The sequence below is a fragment of the Salvelinus alpinus genome, chromosome 3 (genome assembly GCF_045679555.1).
Source record: "Salvelinus alpinus chromosome 3, SLU_Salpinus.1, whole genome shotgun sequence".
Lineage (NCBI taxonomy): Eukaryota > Metazoa > Chordata > Actinopteri > Salmoniformes > Salmonidae > Salvelinus > Salvelinus alpinus.
This window is the reverse complement of record NC_092088.1, coordinates 70925430-70952519: the sequence shown is the minus strand read 5'-3', so window position 1 is coordinate 70952519 and position 27090 is coordinate 70925430. Positions and strand designations below refer to the sequence as shown.

At 40.9% G+C, this 27090-nt stretch overlaps 1 protein-coding gene across 1 annotated transcript; it reads left to right on the top strand.

Moving 5' to 3' along the window:
• Positions 1-9805: 9805 nt before the first annotated feature.
• Positions 9806-26871, top strand: LOC139571241 (dual specificity phosphatase 29-like). The gene is made up of 4 exons (XM_071393912.1): positions 9806-9872; positions 14694-14930; positions 22789-23009; positions 24191-26871. Exons 2-4 carry the CDS (start codon positions 14764-14766, stop codon positions 24391-24393), a joined length of 591 nt encoding a protein of 196 aa, XP_071250013.1. The 5' UTR covers positions 9806-9872; positions 14694-14763; the 3' UTR covers positions 24394-26871.
• Positions 26872-27090: the final 219 nt, after the last annotated feature.

Below are 27090 nucleotides of genomic sequence, written 5' to 3'. Positions count from 1 at the left end.
TAAAGCTTGGTCGCAAATGGGTCTTCCAAATAGACAATGACTCCAAGCATACTTCCAAAGTTGTGGCAAAATGGCTTAAGGACAACAGAGTCAAGTTATTGGAGTGGCCATCCCAAAGCCCTGATCTCAATCCCATAGAAAATTTGTGGGCAATACCGAAAAAGCGTGTGAGGCCTACAAACCTGACTCAGTTACAGCAGCTCTGTCAGGAGGAATGGGCCAAAATTCACCCAACTTATTGTGGGAAGCTTGTGAAAGGCTACCCAAAACTTTTGACCGAAGCTAAAGAATTTAAGGGCAATGTTACCAAATACAAATTGAGTGTATGTAAACTTGTGACCCACTGGGAATGTGATGAAATAAATAAAAGCTTAAATAAATTATTCTCTACTATTATTCTGACATTTCACATTCTTAAAATAAAGTGGTGATCCTAACTGACCTAAGACAGGGAATTTTTACTAGGATTAAATGTCAGGAATTTTGGAAAAACTGAGTTTAAATATATTTGGCTAAGGTGTATGTACACTTCTGACTTCAACTGTATTCTCAGTCTGGAAAAACACCAGGGCTTGATGGTATACCAGTAGTGTTATATCAGACCTTTGTTTTACTCCTATAAAAATGGTAGACTTTCAGGTAGTCAACAAGAATGTCTGATTTCATTACTACTGAAACAGGACCCATGTGGTAAGTATAAAGATCCCGTCCATTTAAAAAATTGGAGGCCTCTTACACTTCAATGTTGTGATGCCAAAATTCTGGTGAAATGCATAGCACATAGAATAAAAAAGGGTTTACCAGATATTGTTCATTCTGATCAGATAGATTTTTTTTACATGGATGATATATTGGAGATAATATAAGACAATTACTTGAAACAATTGAACATCATGAAACATCAAAGATACCAGGCCTGGTCTTCATAGCAGATTTTGAAAAGGCATTTGATAAAGTACGACTAGAATGTATGTATAAATGCCTGGATGACATTAATTTCAGTGAATCGCTTATACAATGGGTTAAAGTTATGTACAGCAACCCCAGGGGTAAAATAGTAAATAATGGTTACTTTTCAGAAAGTATTGAGCTTTAAAGAGGAATAAAACAAGACAGTCTGTTGTCTCCATATCTATTTATTATGGCCATTGAAATGCTAGCTAGTAAAATTAGATCCAATAAGAACATCAAGGGGTTAGAAATCCAGGGGATAAAAACAAAAGTGTCAATGTATGCTGATGACTCAAGTTTTTTCTTGAGTGGGCAATCTGGATCCCTGCACAGTCTCATTGAAGATCTTGATCAAGTGTACCTTATTTCGTATTGAATCGTTAAAAGACAGTGTTTACACTACCTTGTAGTTAACCAATATAATGGGCAGATAGTAAAGTAGACATACTTGGTATTCACATCTCAAAACATAAATGAATTTACCACAATCAATTTCAATAGAATGTTTGCAAAAATAGATACGATTCTGCAACCTTGGAGAGGTGTCTATTCATGCAAAAATAACATTGATTAACTCTTTAGTCTTATCACAGTTTACTTACTAATGGCGCTGCCTACTCCAGACAACTCGTTTTTTGTGTCATGAGCAAAGAATATTTCATTTTATTTGGAATGTGAAGCCAGACTAAATTTAACGTGCCTATTTATTTAATGAATATGAGTTTGGGGGGGCTAAAATTGTTAGATATTAAAGCTTTAAACTCCTCACTAAAAGCTTCACTCATACATAAATTATACTTAAACCCTAAATGGTTCTCCAGTAGTTTATTAAGAAAGGCTAATCTTTTGTTAAAAAATTGCCCTTTTGCCTTCATATAGATTACAACTTCTCATTTCCGACTAATTGAAAATGAAATTTTGTTTAAAGTATCGCCCTTTTTTCAACAAGCCATACAAAGCTGGTTACAATTTCAGTTTTATCCTCCAGAAAAGATAGAACAAATATTACAACAAATATTATGGTTAAACTCAAATATACTGATAAATTTAAAAAACATTCTTATGGAAAAAATGTATACAAATTGTAATATATTTATTAATGATATTATGAATAGAAACAGTGGAGTTACGTCACCACAAACATGGGGGAGGCAAGTGGAAGAGGGAGAAGGTAGGGAACTTGTTTGTCTGCCGTATATTAAAGATACAAATTGGCTGAGAATAATTGGCATAAATAGAAAAATAAACCAGTTTAATTTGAGGACAAAAATGTTGACAGCTGCGCCATACAGGTTGCAAAATAAATGGGAAGAGATTTTCGATGTACCGATTTCAACTGATACAAAAAAACAACACTTGATTCAACACTGAGTTTTTCAATTTAAATGATTATACAAATGTCTTGCCACCAACAGAATGCTATATATATGGGGCATACAACAATCTCAGCTCTATAGATTTTGCTGAAAAGAGACAGAATGAATATAATATTTATTCTGGTATTGGCCCCATGTAGCTTGTTTCTGGTCACAGGTTCAGGAATGGTTAAAAAGAAACACAACATTCACCTAAAATTAGCCTTACAAATAGCAGTGTTGCGCGATTTGGAAAGCCACAGTCAGTCAATAAATAATATAATACTCGTAGGAAAGGTTTGTCATCTTTGGCTCACAATCTGTGGATACTATACAATAAGAAAGGTTCGATATGTATGTAAAACATCACAGCACAATTAAAAAATATATGGCACATGGAAACCGAAGGAGGGTGGTCTATGGTGATAGGTGGGATGGGCTGAGGGGTGGGATTAAGGAGTTTATGTTCAGTAATGTATTATTGTTATGTGATTGCTGTATATAAAGTAACATGTATGTAAAATGTATATGTAAAATATATGTATATGTAGCAGAAATGCTGTAAAAAACTAAAAAGATAGGTGTTCTCCAAAGGGGGGGGTGGGGGTGGTGGATGGGTGAAAAAAAAGATCCGCATGCCAAGAGTCGGCTGCCACCCACCATTGTTTCCGTAAAAAGCTGGAGAAATTGAATCACTCTCAAATTAATAGACAGAGCTAGTTTTAAGCATGTTGTGAGGCTATACACTCTTTGTTTACATTTACAATGTTTTCAAACATAGGAGTAAAACAAGTTATATTTTGGATAATACAGTTAAACTAAGCTCACGAGGCATTTATAAGTTATATTTGTCAATAATCATTAATACTACATTGGATATCTTTACAGGCAGACTAATAAAGATAACTTCCACGTGCATCATGTCTTTTAGAACTACATCTGGATTTGTCAAAATGACCTCAACCCAGTCCCACAGTACATGAGCCTGTCCTTGGAAAGCACATTAAATAGTTATACATTAACTACTTCCAAAAGTCTTACCTTGCAGAATGACACTGGCTCCTCTCAGAGAGCCTCTTCACCAGAGGACAGGCAGTATGGGATTTATGTGACAGCCAGGCAGCCTCTCTCTCTGCAAAGGGACCTTAAATGAGCAAAGGCAATGAATTGTGGACCCTATATTTAGCTCTCTGACAGGAATAGAAATGCCACAAGTTGAGACGGGCAGTCATGTATGATATTAATAAGACGGAAGCCTCTCACTAATCTCTCTCCATCACATTGTTTTCTCTGCTCTTCTCATCTTCTCACTTCTCTCCAGGGAAGGTTCTTGTGCTTGTATTATGCGTATGAGCAGATCGTCTACCTTAGTGTTGGCGTACCTCACGTTGTATCATCACATCTCTCTCCATCGTGCCCTTCCGAAAGTAGTCCAGAAGAGAGCCATTTACCCTAACAGGAACTTCCTGACATTGCTGCTGGACCTAGATCTGATATCTGTAGAGATGAGAAGTTCAGACATTTCTGGAATTGTTTTGGTGCGCAGAAGGCCCAACTTGAATCTTGGGATTGCCCCTTTCACAGCTCCAATAGTTCACGCTTTGCGGGCTACGCACCTTTTTTCCCCACGCTGCATATGTCGGCTCAATCAGAAATTACCTTTCAATTTCAAGTAAGCTATAATGCGGATCTACAGCTGATTGGATTGAATCACAGCCTAAGTAATAAGCCTTGTCCAAGACAAAATAGTACTGAGCTGGACTATGTTAAGAACTATCATCAGTCAATTCATACCAACACGAAACAACAACCAGATGGTAGGCAACATCCACCACACTGACCCTCAACACGGGAGCCCCTCAGGGGTATGTGCTTAGTCTCCTCCTGTACTCCCTGTTCACCCACGACTGCGTGGCTGCGCATGACTCCAACACCATCATTAAGTTTGCAGATGACACAACGGTGGTAGGTCTGATCACCGATAACGATGAGACAACCTACAGGGAGGAGGTCAGAGACCTGATAGTGGGGTGCCAGGACAACAACTTCTCCCTCAACGTCAGCTAGATAAAGGAGCTGATCGTGGACAACAGGAAACAGAGGGCCGAGCATGCCCCCATCCACATCGACAGGACTATTGTGTATCAGGTCGAGAGCTTCAACTTCCTCTGTGTCCACATCACTAAGGAACTATCATGGTCCACACATCAAAACAGTCCTGAAGATTGCACAACAATGGCTCTTCCCCTTAAGGAGGCTGAAAAGATTTGCCGTGGGCCCTCAGATCCTCAAAAAATTACACAGCTACACCATTGAGAGCATCTTGACTGACTACATCATCGCTTGGTATGGCCACTGCTAGGCATCCAACTGCAAGGGCGCTACAGAGAGTAGTGCGTATGGCCCAGTACATCACTGGGGCCGAGCTCCCTGCCATCCAGGACCTCTATACCAGGCGGTGTCAGTGGAAGACCCTACAAATTGTCAAAGACTCCAGCCACCCAAGTCATAGACTGTTCTCTTTGCTACCGCACGGCAAGCGGTACTAATGCAAGTCCGGAACAAACAGGACCTTGAACAGCTTCTAGCCCCAAGCTATAAGACTGCTAAATACTTAGTTAAATAGTTATCGAATTGCTACCCGGAATATCTGCATTGACCCTTTTTGCACTAACTCTTTTTAACTCATTAAATACACTGCTGCTACTGTTTTATCTATCCTGTTGCCGAGTCACTTTATCCCTACCTATTAGTACATACAGTATCTATGTCAATTATCTCGTACCCCTGCACATCAACTCAGTACTGGTACCCCATGTACAGTGGGGAGAACAAGTATTTGATACACTGCCGATTTTGCAGGTTTTCCTACTTACAAAGCATGTAGAGGTCTGTCATTTTTATCATAGGTACACTTCAACTGTGAGAGACGGAATCTAAAACAAAAATCCAGAAAATCACATTGTATGATTTTTAAGTAATTAATTTGCATTTTATTGCATGACATAAGTATTTGATCACCTACCAACCAGTAAGAATTCCGGCTCTCACAGACCTGTTAGTTTTTCTTTAAGAAGCCCTCCTGTTCTCCACTCATTACCTGTATTAACTGCACCTGTTTGAACTCGTTACCTGTATAAAAGACACGTGTCCACACACTCAATCAAACAGACTCCAACCTCTCCACAATGGCCAAGACCAGAGAGCTGTGTAAGGACATCAGGGATAAATTGTAGACCTGTACAAGGCTGGGATGGGCTACAGGACAATAGGCAAGCAGCTTGGTGAGAAGGCAACAACTGTTGGCACAATTATTAGAAAATGGAAGAAGTTCAAGATGACGGTCAATCACCCTCGGTCTGGGGCTCCATGCAAGATCTCACCTCGTGGGGCATCAATGATCATGAGGAATGTGAGGGATCAGCCCAGAACTACACGGCAGGACCTGGTCAATGACCTGAAGAGAGCTGGGACCACAGTCTCAAAGAAAACCATTAGTAACACACTACGCCGTCATGGATTAAAATCCTGCAGCGCACGCAAGGTCCCCCTGCTCAAGCCAGCGCATGTCCAGGCCCGTCTGAAGTTTGCCAATGACCATCTGGATGATCCAGAGGAGGAATGGGAGAAGGTCATGTGGTCTGATGAGACAAAAATAGAGCTTTTTGCTCTAAACTCCACTCGCCGTGTTTGGAGGAATAGAAGGATGAGTACAACCCCAAGAACACCATCCCAACCGTGAAGCATGGAGGTGGAAACATCATTCTTTGGGGATGCTTTTCTGCAAAGGGGACAGGACGACTGCACCGTATTGAGGGGAGGATGGATGGGGCCATGTATCGCGAGATCTTGACCAACAACCTCCTTCCCTCAGTAAGAGCATTGAAGATGGGTCGTGGCTGGGTCTTCCAGCATGACAACGACCCGAAACACACAGCCAGGGCAACTAAGGAGTGGCTCCGTAAGAAGCATCTCAAGGTCCTGGAGTGGCCTAGCCAGTCTCCAGACCTGAACCCAATAGAAAATCTTTGGAGGGAGCCGAAAGTCCGTATTGCCCAGCGACAGCCCCGAAACCTGAAGGATCTGGAGAAGGTCTGTATGGAGGAGTGGGCCAAAATCCCTGCTGCAGTGTGTGCAAACCTGGTCAAGAACTACAGGAAACGTATGATCTCTGTAATTGCAAACTAAGGTTTCTGTACCAAATATTCAGTTCTGCTTTTCTGATGTATCAAATACTTATGTCATGCAATAAAATGCAAATTAATTACTTAAAAATCATACAATGTGATTTTCTGGATTTTTGTTTTAGATTCCTTCTCTCACAGTTGAAGTGTACCTATGATAAAAATTACAGACCTCTACATGCTTTGTAAGTAGGAAAACCTGCTAAATCGTCAGTGTATCAAATACTTGTTCTCCCCACTGTATATAGCCAAGTTATTGTTACTCATTGTGTATTCCTTGTGTTATTATTTTTCTACTATTTCTTGTTTTTTTTCTCTCTGCATTGTTGGGAAGGCCCCGTCAGTAAGCATTTCACTATTAGTCTACACCTGTTATTTAAGAAGCATGTGACAAATATATCTGGAATTTAAAAAATATATATTTGAAAATTGACCAAATGTTAAAAAATGCCGGCGTGAATAATAAATAAAAAAATTATAATAGTTTTTTCCCCCAAGGAATTTACATTTTTATCAGTATGACATGAAGCTTAAAAGAGAAAGTTGATATTTACATCAAGTGAAAATAAATGTCAATTAACTTTCTTATGGATAAACTACCTTAAAACAAACATACATCTACATAACTGTATGTTGAATAAAATATTCTGCAATATTATGTTTTAGATTAATTGTATTATTGACTGACATAATAAAAAGTTCTATGGATGTTCGGAAAGAATACTTTTTCCAGGTTTCAAGATTATTTGCCATGGGTAACACATTCACATTTTCTGCATTGTGTCAAAATGAATGAGGTAATCTCATACCTTCTGCACAAAATCTAAAGGAATGTCCTTTTCCATAAACAGAAACATAGAAAGCAAGAGCAGTACAGTACTTCATAAAGTTATTTTCTTGCAGCCGACAAAACCAAACAGTATGTCCTCTAACGCTCTCCATACCTACTGGTAGCCTAGCTCACATAACTTTTGGGGTATGCAGAAGATGATGCCAGAATTATTTTGAGCTGAGATCATTCAGATATTTAAATAGAAAGAAAAAGTTGCATGGTAGATGACACTACTAGTACCTAGACAGTTGTGCCGCTAGCCTACATGTACAAGAGCTCCTATTTAATAAGATTTCCTGACAAGCAACACTACAAGGCAAGTGTCTATTATTTCAGCTGTCTAATATACATTTTACAGTTGTCTGTTGTTCAGTAATCTCCTCACAACATACATTTGGATATACAGTCACATCCAAAAGTATTGGCACACTTGATAATGATGAGCAAAAAATTTTTATCATACAAATCATTCATCATACAAATGCTGAGCTACTTTGCATACTCCACATTTTTTACCTTATATTATTTTATACAATTGCGCAGAGAGATTTTGTTGAACAAATAATCATTTTTTTCTCTCAAAAATGTATGTCAAAAAATTATTGGCACCCCTGTTTTCAATATGTTGTGCACCCTCTTGCTAGGATAATGACACAGCCTTTTTCTATAATGTTTTATGAGACTGGACAGCACATTGGGAGGGATCTTAGACCATTCCTACGTGCAGAATATTTTCAGATACTTTATATTTACATTTACATTTAAGTCATTTAGCAGACGCTCTTATCCAGAGCGACTTATATCCCATGGTCTGTGCTGATGGACTGCCCTCTTCAATACCAGCCACAGGTTTTCAATGGGGTTTGAGTCCAATGACTGAGACAGCCATTGCAAAATGTTGATTATGTGGTTAACTATTTCTTTGTGGATTTTGGTGTGCTTGTGGTCAATGTCTTGCTGGAAGATCCACTTCTGACCAAGTGTCCACCTCCTGGCAGAGGCAACCAGGTTTTGGCTAAAATGTCCTTATACTGTGTAAGGTTAATGATGCCGTTAATCTTAACAAGGGCCCCAGGACCAGTGGAAGCAAAACAGCCCCATAACAAAGATCCACCACCATATTTTACAGTAGGTATGAGGTTATTTTCTGCATATGCATCCTTCTTTCGACGCCAAACCTACCGCTGGTGTGCATGACCAAAGACCTCTATTTTCGGCTCATCTGACCATACCACCCCGTTCCAGTACAAGTGCCAATGGCATTTAGCAAACTCCAAGCGTTTACATGTGTCGGTTGCTTTCAATAAAGGCTTTTTTTATGGCAACCCTTCCAAATAGCATGGAGGTGGCATCTAATTGTAGATTAAGAGACTTGGTGACCCCAAAATGCAACCAAGTTTTGTAATTCTCCAACTGTGGCCCTTGGACTTTTCTTTGCCTCCCAAATCATCTTCCTCACTGAATGGGGAAAAGATACAAATGCACCCTCTACCAGGCACATTTACCACTGTTCAAGTGGTTATTGCCCTAATAGTGGTTAGTGGTATATTTCGGGGGGGTTTTCTCCATTTTTATGTACCCATTGCCGGATTTATGATGGTCAACAACCATTTGTCTCGTTTAATTTGTGAGTTCTTTGCCTTTCCCAATGGTGATGGATGACAAATGTATTTTACACACGTGTTACCTTATTTTTTATACCACAGTGGAAGGCCAAAATACAGTTCCTTAAACTGAGATTAATTTAAAAGAGTGGAATGTTAATGCAGATTTAATTTAGTTTGATTATATTTATAAGAATCTTTAAGGGTGCCAATAATTTTGACACCAAATAGTTTTTTAGAAAAAAGGTATTACTTGTTAAACAAAATCTCTTTCTCTGAGCAATTGTATTAGTATAAAATAATATATATAAAAAACTGCATACAATATAGCTAATCATTTGTATTATTTATTTCATAGTCTTTTGTTCACTTTATCAAGGGTGCCAATAACTTTTTGTAGATCACCGTATATACTGTACATGCTTTCTTTAGGTTGTAGCAAAGTAAAACAGAGTACGTCTGACATTATAAAGCTGTGGTATATCAGACTGTATACCACGGGTATGACAACATTTATATTTTTACTGTTCTAATTACATTGGTAACCAGTTAATAATAGCAATAAGGCACCTCCGGAATTTGTAGTATATGGCCAATATACCACTGCTGTATCTAGGCTCTTCGTGTTGCGTCGTGCCTAATAACAGCCCTTAGCCATGGTATATTGGCCATATACCACACCTCCTCGGTGCCTTATTGCTTAAATATACCACGGCTAAGGCACGACAGTCCCTGGATACAACCCTTAGCCATGGTATATTGGCCATACACCAGACCCCCTCGGGCCTTATTGCTTAAAAATAACACATAATCTGAAAAATGTATGTACTGTACATCATTGCATGGATAATTCCTCAATCCTCTGTTATTAAAAAATCTAGAACAAACCCCCGAAGCAAAAGAGGAACTGTAATTCATGAACCCTGCAAGAGGAGGGAGACTAGAGGTAAGTAGAGGTAAAAACACATTTTGATTTACCCTCAGTGTTAAATATGGGCACTTTCCCACACACACAGCATCTTTAATTACACAAAAGTGAGGCAGAGAGGAGCAGGAAGGACAGGTTAGCCTGAGGCTATAGAAGCAGAGCTACAGCTCAACATGGACATAAGGCAAATCAGCTTTGCGCCCCTGATTTGGAGGGGGGGAGATTTTATTTTATTAGGATCTCTTTTAGTCCTCATTAGGACTACTCTTCCAAGAGTCCTTAAACATTACACTACAATTTATAATACACTGTTTTATGTGAAAATGTGATTATAACAAATAAGACATAATACACTGACATATTGACCAGATAAATAGTCTTGACAGTCTTCTACCATAGTCATGCACAACCTTCCAATTTATTATATTTAAGTGGTTTTAAAGTATTGTTTGAATTTATATTATATTTCTGGTTTGCTCAGACACATTTTTCAATTTATTTATTGTTCTGAATCTAAATGTTATTTCAACTATTTCTCTTTTCTGCCGGGATAAGACAGATGGTGGACAATATTGTCATGGTATTTACTGAATGTCTGTCTGATAACTGAATAATGTTGTTATCGAAGTTTAGCCATTTTAAAATGGTGTACATTGTGAAATAAAATGACATTTTCTTCAATTATCTTGTTGATTGATGACCACCCAAGAGCACCTTAAAACAATCCTTGCTGTTTTGTCCTGTGAAATCTGCAGCCTCCTAATCTCACTTACTGATGCATTTCCCCAGACCACAGAACAGTAGTTCACCTGACTCCCAATTAATGCTTGGGTTCTTTGCTTAAGAAACTTTCCTGGTAAGTATTTAGCTATCCTTCAGATTCAGTGTTTATTATTTTATTACATAGATCCTTTTTTTTTTTGACGACCACGATGAACAGTTGTCTAGCTGCACCCCTAGTAGTTTAGTTTCTGCAACTTCCTCAATTTGTACTCCATGCTTAATCACATCCCATGTTGTTGGCATTTTCCTTATGGAACAGACCAACATAACTTTGGTTTTCTTAGCATTCAAAACAAGTTTGTTCGAGCAAACCCACTCCCTGATATTTCCCAGATCTACTTGTAGAGCTTGCTGTACCGGTTGAACAGATTGTCTTGCTGTATAAATTGCAGTATCATCTGCAAATATAGTACTTTGAGATTCAGATAAGGCATAAGGAAGGTTGTTGATATATAAACTCAGCAAAAAAAGAAATATCCTCTCACTGTCAACTGCATTTATTTTCAGCAAACTTAACATGTGTAAATATTTGTATGAACATAAGATTCAACAACTGAGACAAACTGAACAAGTTCCACAGACATGTGACTAACAGAAATTGAATAATGTGTCCCTGAACAAAGGGGGGGTCAAAATCAAAAGTAACAGTCAGTATCTGGTGTGGCCACCAGCTGCATTAAGTACTGCAGTGCATCACCTCCTCATGGACTGCACCAGATTTGCCTGTTCTTGCTGTGAGATGTCACCCCACACTTCCACCAAGTCACCTGCAAGTTCCCGGACATTTCTGGGGGGAATGGCACTAACCCTCACCCGACGATAAATGTGAATCCGACCATCACCCCCGGTGAGACAAAACCGTGACTCGTCAGTGAAGAGCACTTTTTGCCAATCCTGTCTAGTCCAGCGACGGTGGGTTTGTGCCCATAGGCGATGTTGTTGCCGGTGATGTCTGGTGAGGACCTGCCTTACAACAGGCCTACAAGCTGCAGTCCAGCCTCTCTCAGCCTATGGTGGACAATCTGAGCACTGATGGAGGGATTGTGCATTCCTGATGTAACTCGGGCAGTTGTTGTTGCCATCCTGTACCTGTCCCGCAGGTGTGATGTTTGGATGTACCGATCCTGTGCAGGTGTTGTTACACGTGGTCTGCCACTGCGAGGACGATCAGCTGTCCGTCCTGTCTCCCTGTAGCTCTGTCTTAGACGTCTCACAGTACAGACGTTGCCATTTTTGTCCTGGCCACATCTGCAGTCCTCATGCCACCTTGAAGCATGCCTAAGCAGGCACGTTCACACAGATGAGCAGGGACCCTGGGCATCTTTCTTTGGTGTTTTTCAGAGTCAGTAGAAAGGCCTCTTTAGTGTCCTAAGTTTTCATAACTGTGACCTTAATTGCCTACCGTCTGTAAGCTGTTCGTGTCTTAACGACTGGTCCACAGGTGCATGTTCATTAATTGTTTATGGTTCATTGAACAAGCATAGGAAACAGTGTTTAAACCCTTTACAATGAAGATCTGTGAAGTTATTTGGATTTTTATGAATAATCTTTGAAAGACAGGGTCCTGAAAAAGGGACGTTTCTTTTTTTGCTGAGTTTATATTACGGAAGGATGTGGGCTAAGGCAGCTGCCCTGCAGTATTCCACTGTCTAAAGCAGTGTTTCCCAACCCTGGTCCTCCAGTACCCCCAATTGTGCACATTTTTGTTGTAGCCCTGGACAAACACCTCATTCAACCAGGTGTGCTTGTCTAGGGTTACAATAAAAATGTGTACTGTTGGGGTACTCGAGGACCAGAGTTGGGAAACACTGGTCTAAAGCGTGTGGAGAAAAAAACTGCCCATTAATAAGAGAGAAGTGAGAGAAGAGGAAATGTAGTTGTAGATCAATGAAGAGGAAGAGCCTCCAGGTACTCAGTGTAAAGCTCATATGTTATACTTATGCAGAGATACACCTCTCCTCTCTCACACACGCATACACTACTATAATGTGTGTGTGTGTGTGTGGATGTAGGAAAGATAGAGATGGATGAAGCTATCAAGATGTTGGAGTGCACTTACATATGCTACACCAGTCCGCTTTACAAATAGTCACAGAAACAGATTTTGTCTTGTCCCCATGGACAATACATCTCCAAACCCCACCGCTGAGCATTACATTTCATCTCTATAAAACTGGAATAAAAATAAGCTTGCTAAAGGTTTCTTTACGATGACAACATATAAGATAAATATGTATCCCTATCCAAAGCCCAGAGCATAATCATTCAAATCCTATCTAAATTAATGCGTTAACACTTTACTTGACACCCAGCATCCTAACACCTTATGACACAGTCATAACCATGTCATAACTGCTGACATAACCTGTTATAATACTGTCATGACACATATTTAGACCTGTTGTGACATATTACGTTATTTTATGGCTGGCTATGACAACATAAGTGTCAAAAATTACAAAACAAGGCGAAATATACCATGACATCATAAACATACTGTTGACAGGTAGGCTATGTTATATATATTTTTTATTGACCATATTAAAATGTCTTTGTAATTGCGCACACATTGATGTCAGAAATGCACCTACCCCAATGCTCTGTTGCTGATGACTGGGATGAATGCAGGAGCACATTTATTGAGCAGGACAAGACAGACCCTCTGACTGATATAAGGCCATGTACGTAATAGGCCTATCTGGCTTATATGATTATGAGGGTCTTAATGCTTCTTGACAGTGTCATAAAGTGTATTTTCTTAGTCCAAGTAAAGTGACACAGGATGGTCATAATGCTTCATGACAAAATCAAAATCAAATAAAATGTTATTTGTCGCATGCAGGTATAGGACAACAGGTATAGGACCTTACCGTGAAATGCTTACTTACAAGCCCTTATTAACCAACAATGCAGTTCAGAAAATAGAGCTAACAAAATATTTATGAAATAAACTATAGTAAAAAATAAAAATTAACAGAAACTAACAATAAGGAGGCTATATACAGGGGGGACTGGTACCGAGACATTGTGCGGAGGTACTGGTTAGTCGAGGTAATTTGTACATGTAGGTAGGGGTAAAGTGACTCTGCATAGATAATAAACCGTGAGTAGCAGCAGTGTACAAACAAAGGGGTAGGGGGTGTCAATGTAAATAGTCCGGGTGGCTATTTGACGAATTGTTCAGCAGTCTTATGGCTTGGGGATAGAAGCGGTTATGGAACCTTTTTGGTCCTAGACTTGGCGCTCCGGTCCTGCTTGCCGTGAGGTAGCAGAAAGAACAGTCTGACAAGTTTTGGGGACTTCCTCTGACATCGCCTAGTATATAGGTCCTGGATGGCAGGAAGCTTGGCCCCAGTGATGTACTGGGCTGTACGCACTACTCTCTGTAGCGCCTTACGGTTGGATTCCGAGCAGTTGCCATACCAGGCGGTGATGCAACTGGTCAGGATGCTCTCGATGGTGCATCTGTATAACTTTTTGAGGATCTGAGGACCCATGCCAAATCTCTTCAGTCTCCTGAGGGGTAAAAGGCGTTGTCGTGCCCTCTTCATGACATTCTTGGTGTGTGTCTCGACCTGCTCCACTACAGCCCCATCCATGTGAATGGGGGTGTGTTCAGCCCTCCTTTTCCTGTAGTCCACGATCATCTCCTTTGTCTTGCTCACGTGGAGTGAGAGGTTGTTGTCCTGGCACCACACTGCCAGGTCTCATCGTTGTTGGTGATCAGGCCTACCACCGTTGTGTCATCAGCAAACTTAATGGTGTTGAGTCGTGCTTGGCCACGCAGTCGTGGGTGAACAGGGAGTACAGGAGGAGACTATAAGCACACACCCCTGAGGGGCCCCGTTTTGAGGAGCAGTGTGGCAGATGTGTTGTTGTCATTATGACAGTGTTATTTAAAATATGATGAAAAAAACATGACAGTAGAGAATTCATTACAACAGAGATTTAGGAAACAAACAAGGACACTTCTTGGCATTGTATTAATGTAGTTGTGTTATTGTATTGTACCATATTGGAATCGCTGATAAAAATGTAAATGTGTGACTCCAAAAGCAGACTGAGTGGGAGGTCTACCAGCAACAGGAGTTTCAGACCACCACCATCACCACCCAGACAGCCAGACATGCTCCAGGGCATGGACAGCATCCGCAGTTGTTTGGGGGGTTCGGAGGGGGCAGAGAGCAGGTACGAGACTCCCACAGCCTCAGAGCTCCAGAGGCTGATGTGGACCAAACCAGGGACCAGTGACCATATGGATGAGGTCCAGCCCAGGATCTACATAGGAGACATGTAAGAGAACTCATCCTCAAAATAATATGTTACACTGTAAGTGCCACGTAGCAGATGCTTGAGTTCATAATTTTCTTTGTAAATATACACTACCGTTCAAAAGTTTGGGGTCACTTAGAAATGTCCTTGTTTTTGAAAGAAAAGCAAATTTTTTGTCCATTAAAATAACATCAAATTGATCAGAAATACAGTGTAGACATTGTTAATGTTGTAATTGACTATTGTAGCTGGAAACGGCAGATTTTTAAAAAGAATATCTACATCGGCGTACATAGGCCCATTATCAGCAACCATCACTCCTTTGTTCCAATGGCATGTTGTGTTAGCTAATCCAAGTTGATCATTTTAAAAGGCTAATTGATCATTAGAAAACCCTTTTGCAATTATGTTAGCACAGCTGAAAACTGTTGTAGCTGAAAACTGTGGTCTTGAATAAAGCAGCAATAAAACTGGCCTTTTTTAGACTAGTTGAGTATCTGGAGCATCCGCATTTGTATGTTCGATTACAGGCTCAAAATGGCCAGAAACAAATTACTTTCTTCGGAAACTCGTCAGTCTATTCTTGTTCTGAGAAATGAAGGCTAATTCCATGCGAGAAATTGCTAAGAAACTGAAGATCTCATAACGCTGTGTACTACTCCCTTCACAAAACAGCACAAACTGTCTCTAACCAGAATAGAAAGAGTGGGAGGCGCCGGTGCACAACTGAGCAAGAGGACAAGTACATTAGTGTGTCTAGTTTGAGAAACAGATTCCTCATAAGTCCCCAACTGGCAGCTCATTAAATAGTACCTGCAAAACACCAGTCTCAACGTCAACAGTGAAGAGGTGACTCCGGGATGCTGGCCTTCTAGGCAGAGTTGCAAAGAAAAAGCCATATCTCAGACTGGCCAATAAAAAGTAAAGATTAAGTTGGGCAAAAGAACACAGACACTGGACAGAGTTACTCTGCCTAGAAGGCCAGCATCCCGGAGTCGCCTCTTCACTGTTGACGTTGAGACTGGTGTTTTGTGGGTACTATTACATGATGCTGCCACCCCCGTGCTTCACAGTTGGGATGGTGTTCTTCGGCTTGCAAGCCTCCCCCTTTTTCCTCCAAACATAACGATGGTCATTATGGCCAAACAGTTCTATTTTTTGTTTCATCAGACCAGAGGAAATTTCTCCAAAAAGTACGATCTTTGTCCCCATGTGCAGTTGCTTTTGCTTTTTTTTAAATGGCAATTTTGGAGCAGTGGCTTCTTCCTTGCTGGGCGGCCTTTCAGGTTATGTCGATATAGGACTTTTTTTTTTACAGTGGATATAGATACTGTTGTACCTGTTTCCTCCAGCATCTTCACAACGTCCTTTGCTGTTGTTCTGGGATTGATTTGCACTTTTCGCACCAAAGTACGTTCATCTCCAGGAGACAGAACGCATCTCCTTCCTGAGCGGTATGACGGCTGTGTGGTCCCATGGTGTTTATACTTGCGCACTATTGTTTGTACAGATGAACGTGGTACCTTCAGGCGTTTGGAAATTGCTTCCAAGGATGAACCAGACTTGTGGAGGCCTACAAAAAAATTCTGAGGTCTTGGCTGATTTATTTTGATTTCCCCATGATGTCAAGCAAAGAGGCACTGAGTTTGAAGGTAGGCCTTGAAATGCATCCACAGGTACACCTCCAATTGACTCAAATGATGTCAATTAGCCTATCAGACGATTCTAAAGCCATTACATAATTTTCTGGAATTTTCCAAGCTGTTTAAAGGCACAGACCACTTGGTGTATGTAAACTTCTGACCTACTGGAATTGTGATACAGTGATGTCCTAACCGACTTGCCAAAACTATAGTTTGTTAACAAGAAATTTGTGGAGTGGTTGAAAAACGAGTTTTAAATGACTCCAACCTAAGTTCAACTGTAGATATTCCATAAGAAAATCTGCCGTTTCCAGCTACAATAGTCATTTACAACATTAACAATGTCTAAACTGTATTTCTGATCAATTTGATGCTATTTTAAATGGACAAAAAAATTGCTTTTCTTTCAAAACAAGAACATTTCTAAGTGACCCCAAACTTTAGAACGGTAGTGTATGTGATATTTTTTCATCACTTAGACTGAAGCTTGTTCCTTGTCAAAACTGCATACATTGTTAATAAGCCCACACTGTAAAACATTATCTGTCAAATGTACAGTAACTTACTGGCATCAATTGGCCAGTAAGTTACCGTAATTGTACAGTACAAATATGGTTATCCACTTTATGGTAGCAAAAATGTCACTGTGATCTAATTTACAGTACCAAGTAAGTTACTGTAATCTAATTTACAGTATATTACTGGAATTTCCCAGTGACATATTACCCAGTGTTTGTTTTAAACATTTAAATTTTTTACATTTAGGTCATATAGTGGGCACCACTTGTACTTAGCAACTTACTGTCAGTGCATTCAGCCAAGGTTAATAAATGAAACACATATCAGTCATGGCAGGAAAACTTTTCTGTAACCGTTACTGAAAATGTTGTAGTTAAGGATACATTGGTCTTAAACATTTATGTAATTACAACAAGATATCTTATGATACAGTGTATCTCAATCTCTGGATAGAGCCAACACAGTATTGAGATTTTCACAGTAACTTGATGCCAGCTTCCTGTAAATTACTATAATGTCAAAGCAATGACACACAGTATAATACTGTAAAAGTGACAAATACACTAAGAATGTCAGCCCAGAGGAAGCCCAAAAAATTGTCAGAGACTCCAGTCACCCAAGTCATAGACTTTTACTGCACAGCAAGCGCTACCGGAGCACCAAGTCTAGAACCAAGCTCCTTAACAGCTTCTACCCCCAACCCATAAGACTGCTGAACAATTAATCAAATGGCCACCGGACTATTTACATTGACACCCCCCTCCATTTGTTTTGTATACTGCTGCTACTCGCTGTTTATTATCTATGCATAGTCACTTCAACCCTACCATTCATGTACAAATTACCTCGACTAACCTGTACCCCCGCACATTGACATCGGTACCGGTACCCCCTGTATGTAGCCTCATTATTGTTATTTTACAGTGTTAGTTTTATAATATTTTACTTTTGTTTATTTGGTAAAAATGTTCTTAACTCATTCTTGAATTGCACTGTTGGTTATGGGCTTGTAAGTAAGCATTTCACAGTAAGGTCTACACCTGTTGTATTCGGCGCATGTGACAAATAAAGTTATTTGATTTGATTTTACTTTAATTACACGGGATTGGCGCAAGCAGGTTGGCTACAGGGCATTTGAATATTACAGCATATTAATGAATACTAGGTGTTTTATATGACTTGCACTTCTAGAGGCCTAAAATGGACATGTTAAATACTCAAAATATAAAAGTTTTAAGACCCGCTACCATTCTGATCTGTCCCCTATATACATGTAATTTTTAGGGAACTACTACACATATCATAAATTGGCACAGATCTTTCACTAACGGGTGCAGCAAATATAGCCGCTGACATGGCAAGCCTTAAAATATGTTAATGAGCCAACGATTCTTTCCCCTCCCACAATATTTTTCCACAACGCACCACAATTTACAATATGCTGCATTACATATACAGCGAAACAGCAATACAGTACTCTATTGTTGAATTGTATTAAAATCAAAATCAGAAATTGCTAATAGTGAATATATAATTATATACCATCTGATATTTGGTGTTTTATATCACTTGTACTTTATGCCTCAACAAAGGCTTCTAAACTGACAGTGACTACAGGGCATAGCAGATTAAAAGGACATGGCTAGCCAGTCAACTATTAGAGGTTTGACACTTTTTGCCATTTTGAATTACAGTATATTACTCACAGCATTTGGCCAGTAAGTTACTCTAGATTTTCAGAACAAGGTTTGTAGAATTCCTAAAATACAGTATGTTACTGTATTATGTGGGGGTACAGCATGCGCACTCACGGGTGCAACAAATCTAGCCTTTTACAAGGCACAACTTAAAATATGTTCGAGCCAGAGACTCTTTCCCCACCACAACATCCAAAAATGAACCATATTCAATTACGTAAAACACATTTAAGGTATTTTACTGTACATTCTACAGTGTTTTACTGTTGAAATGACAGAAGTCTTACAGTGCAGTAGTGACATATGTCACAAGGTCGTGGATTCAATTCCTGCAAGGACTGTAAGAAACTGTTAAAAGTGTCTCCTAAGATGTGATGTGATTCGAGGGGACATGGTTACAACCAGAGATTAAAATACCCTGGTAACACTTTACTTATGACTCTTTATGTCAAGCATACACAGGCTTAATGAACACTACGTATCACCACTAAAATAGCACCGGAAGAAATGGCAGCAGTTTTACGGGCGCCCAACCAATTGTGCTATTATGTGTTTTTTTTTGCGTTATTTGTAACTTATTTTGTACATAACGTCTCTGCAACAGTATCTTACAGCAAAAAAAAGCTTCTGGATATCAGGACAGCGATCACTCACCTCGGATAAGACTACGAATATTTCTACAACAAGGACGACGAACAAGACATTCTCCAAACACCCCACAGGGCCAACATCCCCGTTATTTGCAAGAGGAAGCGACGCAGGTACAGAGAACAAAGAGCCGGATGCCTGGTCAGGGCCCGGAGAAGGAGACTGGGAAAGCTGCCGTTACCGTCAATACTACTCGCCAACGTACAATCATTGGACAATAAATTAGACGAGGTACGATCACGAATATCCTACCAACGGGACATCAAACTGTAATATCCTATGTTTCACGGAATCGTGGCTGATTGACAACAAGGATATTCAGCTAGCGGGATATACGCTGCAACGGCAAGATAGAACAGCGCACTCCGGTAAGACGAGGGGGGGGGGGGGTCTGTGCATATTTGTAAACAACAGTTGGTGCACGAAATCTAAGGAAGTCTCTAGATTTTGCTCGCCTCAAGTAGAGTACATTGTGATAAATTGCAGGCCACACTACTTGCCTAGAGAGTTTTCAGCTATACTTTTCGTGGCTGTTTATTTACCACCACAAACAGATGCTGGCACTAAGACCGCACTCAGTCAGCTGTATAAGGAAATAAGCAAACAGGAAACCACTCACCGTGGTGGACGGAGACTTTAATGCAAGGAAACTTAAAAACAGTTCTACCTAATTTCTATCAACATGTTAAATGTGCAACCAGAGCGAAAAAAAATTCTAGATCACCTGTACTCCACACACAGAGACGCGTACAAAGCTCTCCCTCACCCTCCATTTGGTAAATCTGACCACATCTCTATCCTCCTGATTCCTGCTTACAAGCAAAAATTAAAGCAGGAAGCACCAGTGACTTGGTCTATAAAAAAGGTGGTCAGATGGAGCAGATGCTAAACTACAGGACTGTTTTGCTATCACAGACTGGAACATGCTCCGGGATTCTTCCGATGGCATTGAGGAGTACACCACATCAGTCACTGGCTTTATCAATAAGTGCATCGAGGACGTCATCACCACAGTGACTGTACGTACATACCCCAACCAGAAGCCATGGATTACAGACAATATTCGCACTGAGCTAAAGGGTAGAGCTGCCGCTTTCAAGGTGCGGGACTCTAACCCGGAAGCTTACAAGAAATCGTGCTATGCCCTGCGACAAACCATCAAAACAGGCAAAGTGTCAGTACAGGGCTAAGATTGAATCATACTACAACGGCTCTGACGCTCATCTTATGTGGCAGGGCTTGCAAACTATTACAGACTACAAAGGGAAGCACAGCCACGAGCTTCCCAGTGACATGAGCCTACCAGATGAGCTAAATCACTTCTATGCTCGCTTCGAGGCAACCAACTCAGAGGCACGCATGAGAGCATCAGCTGTTCCGGACGACTGTGTAATCACGCTCTCTGTAGCCGACGTGAGTAAGACCTTTAAACAGGTCAACATTCACAAGGCTGCGGGGCCAGACGGATTACCAGGACGTGTGCTCCGGGCCTGTGCTGACCAACTGGCAGGTGTCTTCACTGACATTTTCAACATGTCCCTGATTGAGTCTGTAATACCAACATGTTTCAAGCAGACCTCCATAGTCCCTGTGCCCAAGAAGACGAAGGCAACCTGCCTAAATGACTACAGACCCGTAGCACTCACGTCCGTAGCCATGAAGTGCTTTGAAAGGTTGGTAATGGCTCACATCAACACCATTATCCCAGAAACCCTAGACCCACTCCAATTTGCATACCGCCCAAACAGATCCACAGATGATGCAATCTCGATTGCACTCCACACTGCCCTTTCCCACCTGGAAAAAAGGAACACTTATGTGAGAATGCTATTCATTGACCACAGCTCAGCGTTCAACACCATAGTGCCCTCAAAGCGCATCACTAAGCTAAGGACCCTGGGACTAAACACCTCCCTCTGCAACTGGATCCTGCACTTCCTGACAGTCCACCCCCAGGTGGTGAGGGTAGGTAGCAACACATCTGCCATGCTGATCCTCAACACTGGAGCTCCACAGGGGTGCGTGCTCAGTCCCCTCCTGTACTCCCTGGTCACCCACGACTGTATGGCCAGGCACGACTCCAACATCATCAGGTTTGCAGACGACACAACAATGGTAGGCCTGATCACCGACAATGACGAGACAGCCTATAGGGAGGAGGTCAGAGACCTGGCTGGGTGTTGCCAGAATAACAACCTATCCCTCAACGTAACCAAGACTAAGGAGATGATTGTGGACTACAGGAAAAGGAGGACCGAGCACGCCCCCATTCTCATCGACGGAGCTGTAGTGGAGCAGGTTGAGAGCTTCAAGTTCCTTGGTGTCCACATCAACAACAAACTAGAATGGTCCCAACACACCAAGACAGTCGTGAAGAGGGCACGACAAAGCCTATTCCCCCTCAGGAAACTAAAAAGATTTGGCATGGGTCCAGATCCTCAAAAGGTTCTACAGCTGCAACATCGAGAGCATCCTGACTGGTTGCTTCACTGCCTGGTACGGCAATTGCTCGGACCACAAGGCACTACAGAGGGTAGTGTGTACGGCCCAGCACATCACTGGGGCTAAGCTGCCTGCCATCCAGGACCTCTACACCAGGCGGTGTCAGAGGAAGGCCCTAAAAATTGTCAAAGACCCCACCCCAGTCATAGACTCTTCTCTCTACTACCGCATGGCAAGTGGTACCGGAGTGCCAAGTCTAGGACAAAAAGGCTTCTCAACAGTTTTTACCCTCAAGCCATAAGACTCCTGAACATGTAATCAAATGGCTACCCGGACTATTTGCATTGTGTGTCCCCCCAACCCTTCTTTTTACGCTGCTGCTACTCTGTTCATCATATATGCATAGTCACTTTAACTATACATTCATGTACATACTCCCTCAATTGGGCCGACCAACCAGTGCTCCCGCACATTGGCTAACCGGGCTATCTGCATTGTGTCCCGCCACCCGCCAACCACCACCTGCCAACCCCTCTTTTATGCTACTGCTACTCTCTGTTCATCATATATGCATAGTCACTTTAACCATATCTACATGTACATACTACCTCAAATCAGCCTGACTAACCGGTGTCTGTATGTAGCGTCGCTACTTTTATAGCCTCGTTACTGTATATAGCCTGTCTTTTTACTGTTGTTTTATTTCTTTACTTACCTATTGTTCACATAACACCATTTTTGCACTATTGGTTAGTAAGTAAGCATTTCACTGTAAGGTCTACACCTGTTGTATTCGGCGCACGTGACAAATAAACTTTAATTTGATAACCAACGAGACACATATTTAGAACAACAATGTCTTAAGATGTCTCAAGACAGACACGTGATGGCTGGGTATTACCAATACCACATGGTCTTGTGTGTTGTTAGGTATGCAGCCAAAGACAAGAGGACACTCCGGACTCATCACATCACCCACGTCTTGAACGCAGCGGATGGGAAGTTTAATGTGAACACAGGTGCCAGCTACTACAGGGACACAAAAATATCCTACCATGGAGTGGAGGCATTCGACATGCCCTCATTTGACCTCAGTACCTTCTTCTACTCTGCGGCCAAATTTATCAAGACCGCCCTGAGCTCGCCCAACAGTAAGCAATCAGCCAACCAGTCAATCAAATCAACCAATCAAATGTATTTTACAAGGCCCTTTTTACATTATCAGTTGACAAAGTGCTTTACAGCCAGCCGACCTAATTATCTTTTTTACCATGCAGAGGGCATCATCTCTGACTTTATATTCTGTGCATGTTTTTTTCTCTGTATCATTTTCTCTAAAATTACCTTTAGGATTACATTGTTTGTGAATTAATTATATTCAAACATCATTAGTCTGTCAGTTCCAACAACATGCAACAATCCTCCCTTCCATTCCATTAGCAGTTAAAATGCAAATCACAAAGCTGCTAAAACATAATATCAAGCTAATATCGTACCCCACAGTAATCTCCTCATAAACCGGGGACCTTGGACAAGAATATTGACTTTAAATAGATTTCTCTGGTAATTTGTAAGCAACACTTTCATTGGACATGGAAATGACAAAATTATGTTTGTGGCCTTGTGCTTTAGCAGAGCTGCTACTTCCTGTCCTCGTTATGCAGAGTGCATCCGGTATCTGACATGACAGTAATAAGATGTGCGTTCCAAATGGCACCCTATAGCCTATTCCCTATGGGCCCTGGTCAGAACTAGTGTACTATGTCGGGAATAATTTGCTATTTGGAACGCAGGTTATGCCTCCCCTCCTCGACATGCTGACTTGACTGGCTGATCGGACTAGCCCTCTAGTGTGTAGCAGGGCCTACAGTAATCCCTAGCAGAAACACACAGCCTGGAAGACAGTTCAATTACCCGCTCCCATGGGCCCTAAGCCCCAAAGCATGATAAGAAACCACGGATTACCGTGTGTAGAAACATTTGTTGCAACATTGTTGAAAGAAAACTTTTGGGAGGTAGGCTATTTAGAAATTTCTCCATTTTGATATTAAGCCTACAGGTCTGTAATGCTTTTTGACAAAAAATTACACAATATGAAATAAAGAACAAGTAATCTATGAGATGTTCTTCTACTAAATATGATACGGTAAATGTTGCCAGGAATTTGGGTGAGCCAAGACATCACTTAGGTAAACAAAATAGATACAGTACTTCCGTACTTACTGTATGTAAATGTGTTTTACATATGATGAAATTACCCATGTACCTGTGTCCTCCTTCAACTGAATGAGAGCTAAGTGTGCAGCCTTTCTTCCCTCCCCGGCCCTGGCAGGTAATGTGTTGGTCCACTGCGCGATGGGTCTGAGTCGCTCGTCCTCTCTGGTCCTGGCTTACCTGATGATCGATGAGAACCTGACCCTGGTGGATGCCATCAAGGCTGTGGCTGCAAACAGAAACATCTGTCCCAATGCTGGATTCCTGGAGCAGCTCCGAGACCTGGACAAACAACTCCACTACCAGGCTAGACGACAATGAGAACACGTTTTTGATGAGACATAGATGGATAGTCTAATAGTGTAGGGGACAACTGTGCAGTCACTATACTCATACTGTAGATGGTTTTATTATTTTGTATAAAGATGTGTCAGAAATAAATATATTGCTAATGTGATCAACACATTCAACATTAAAAAATTGTTGTCTATCAACAATTACAAGCCACCGGGGTCTGACAACCTGGATGGAAAATTACTGAGGATAATAGCGTACGATAATGCCACATCTTCAATTTAAGCCTACTAGAAAGTGTTTGTCCTCAGGCCTGGAGGGAAGCTAAAGTCATTCCGCTACCCAAGAATAGGAATGCCCCCTTTACTGGCTCAAATAGCCAACCAATCAGTCTGTTACCAACCCGTAGTAAACTTCTGTAAAAAAATGGTGTTTGACCAGATACAATGCCCTTTCACAATAAACAAATTCACAACAGACTTTCAGCACACATATAGGAAAGGACACTCAACAAGCACGGCACTTACACAAATGACTGATGATTGGCTGAGAGAAATGTGTAAAATTATTGTGGGGGTTGTCTTGTTAGACTTCAGTGCAGCTTTTGACATTATTGATCATAGTCTGCTGCTGGAAAAACCTGTGTGTTATGGCTTTACACCCCCTGCTATACTGTGGATAAAGAGTTACTTGTCAAACAGAACACAGAGGGAGTACTTTAATAAAAGCCTCTCAAACATAATCCAGGTAGAAGCAAGAATTCCCCAGGGTAGCTGTTTAGGCTCCTTGCTTTTTTCAATCTTTACTAACAACAAGCCACTGGCTTTGAGTAAGTAAGTCTATGTACGCGGATGACTCAACACTATACACACACACGTCAGCTACTACAGCAACTGAAATGACTACAACACTTAAAGAGCTGCAGTTAGTTTTGAAATGGGTAGCAAGGAATAAGTTAGTACTAAATATTTCCAAAACTAAAAGCATTGTATTTAGGACAAATCATTCACTAAACCCTAAACCTCAACTACATCTCATCATGAATAATGTGTAAATTGAGCAAGTTGAGGTAACTAAACTGCTTGGAGTAACCCTGGATTGTAAACTGTCATGGTCAAAACATATTGATACAACAGTAGCTAAGATGGGGAGAAGTCTGTCCATAATAAAGCGCTACTCTGCCTTCTTAACAACACTATCAACAAAACAGGTCCTACAGGCCCTGATTTTGTTGCACCTGGACTAATGTTCAGTCGTGTGGTCAGGTGCCACAAAGAGGGACTTGGGAAAATTGCAGTTGGCTCAGAACAGGGAAGCACGGCTGGCCCTTAAAAGTACACAGAAAGCTAACATTAATGACATGCATGTCAATCTCTCATAGCTGAAAGTGGAAGAGAGATTGACTTCATCATTACTTGTTTTTGTAAGAGGTGTTGACAAGCTGTCCGTTTAAAATATAGTACACAGCTCGGACAACCTTGCATACCCCATAATACATGCCACCGGAAGTCTCTTCACAGTCCAAGTCCAGAACAGACTATGGGAGGCACACAGTACTACATAGAGCCATGACTACATGGAACTCTATTCCACATTAGGTAACTTATGCAAGCAGTAGAATCAGATTTAAAAAAAACAGGTAAAAATACACCTTATGGAACAGCGGGGACTGTGAAGTAACACAATCATAGGCACAGACACATAACATACTCACTATACATAAACGTAAACATGGATTTTGCGTTGTAGATATGTGGTAGTGGAGTATGGGCCTGAGGGCACACACTTAATATGTTGTGAATTCTGTAATGATTGTATTGTAATGTTTTTAAAATTGTATAACTGCCTTAATTTTGCCGGACCCCAGGAAAAGTAGCTGCTGCCTTGGTAGCAGCTAATGGGGATCAACAATAAATACAAATACTTGTGATATTTGTTGCTTCACAATAATGAGTACAAACCGAAATGAACAAGTGTACCTACAGAAACAACGAACAAAATCACAAAAATAAGTTATAAAAGTTAATAAAACACATTCATTAGAACAAATGTTCTTCTTTCTACAACAAACCAACATAAGAAATGAGAGACTGCAATGAGCATCAAATGCTAACGACGACAGTCTGAAGAACATGTTCTCTAATTAGCTCCAATTAGCAGAATCACATCTGGAGGGGTATGATGATGCAGTTCTGTTCTCTCCACCACCTGCTGTTGCCCTGGCCTCCAACACGGTTTTTGTCACCAGAGAGAAACCTAGCCCAGAACCACCCACCCTGCCTGGCCCAAGGGATTCTCAGCTTCTCCCCATCACTGGATGCCTGAGCCAACTGTACCATCTGGTTACATCCTTGACTCTGGAGAGTACGGGAAAATGAATAATGACTCATGGTATAATTGTGAAAGACTATTGTTGTAGGACATCACAGCATCTCTCTAATACAACAACACTAGCATGCTATATTCTCGTGGTTCTATTTTTGCTTGATATGAGAAATATACAGACCGATGGAAACTAATAGACTGAACAACATGTAGGTTATATTGATGTGTCTGTATACCTTTATAAATAAATAAACGTTACACTTATTCAGTCACTTCCTTCCTCCAAAATGTTTTCCTAAACTGCTTAAATCTATCACTGAAGTTGTTAAAATGTGAAATTTACCACCGAAGCTGGTAAGATGTGACGTCTTAAAGAGCGTTAATTTACTATACCACAAA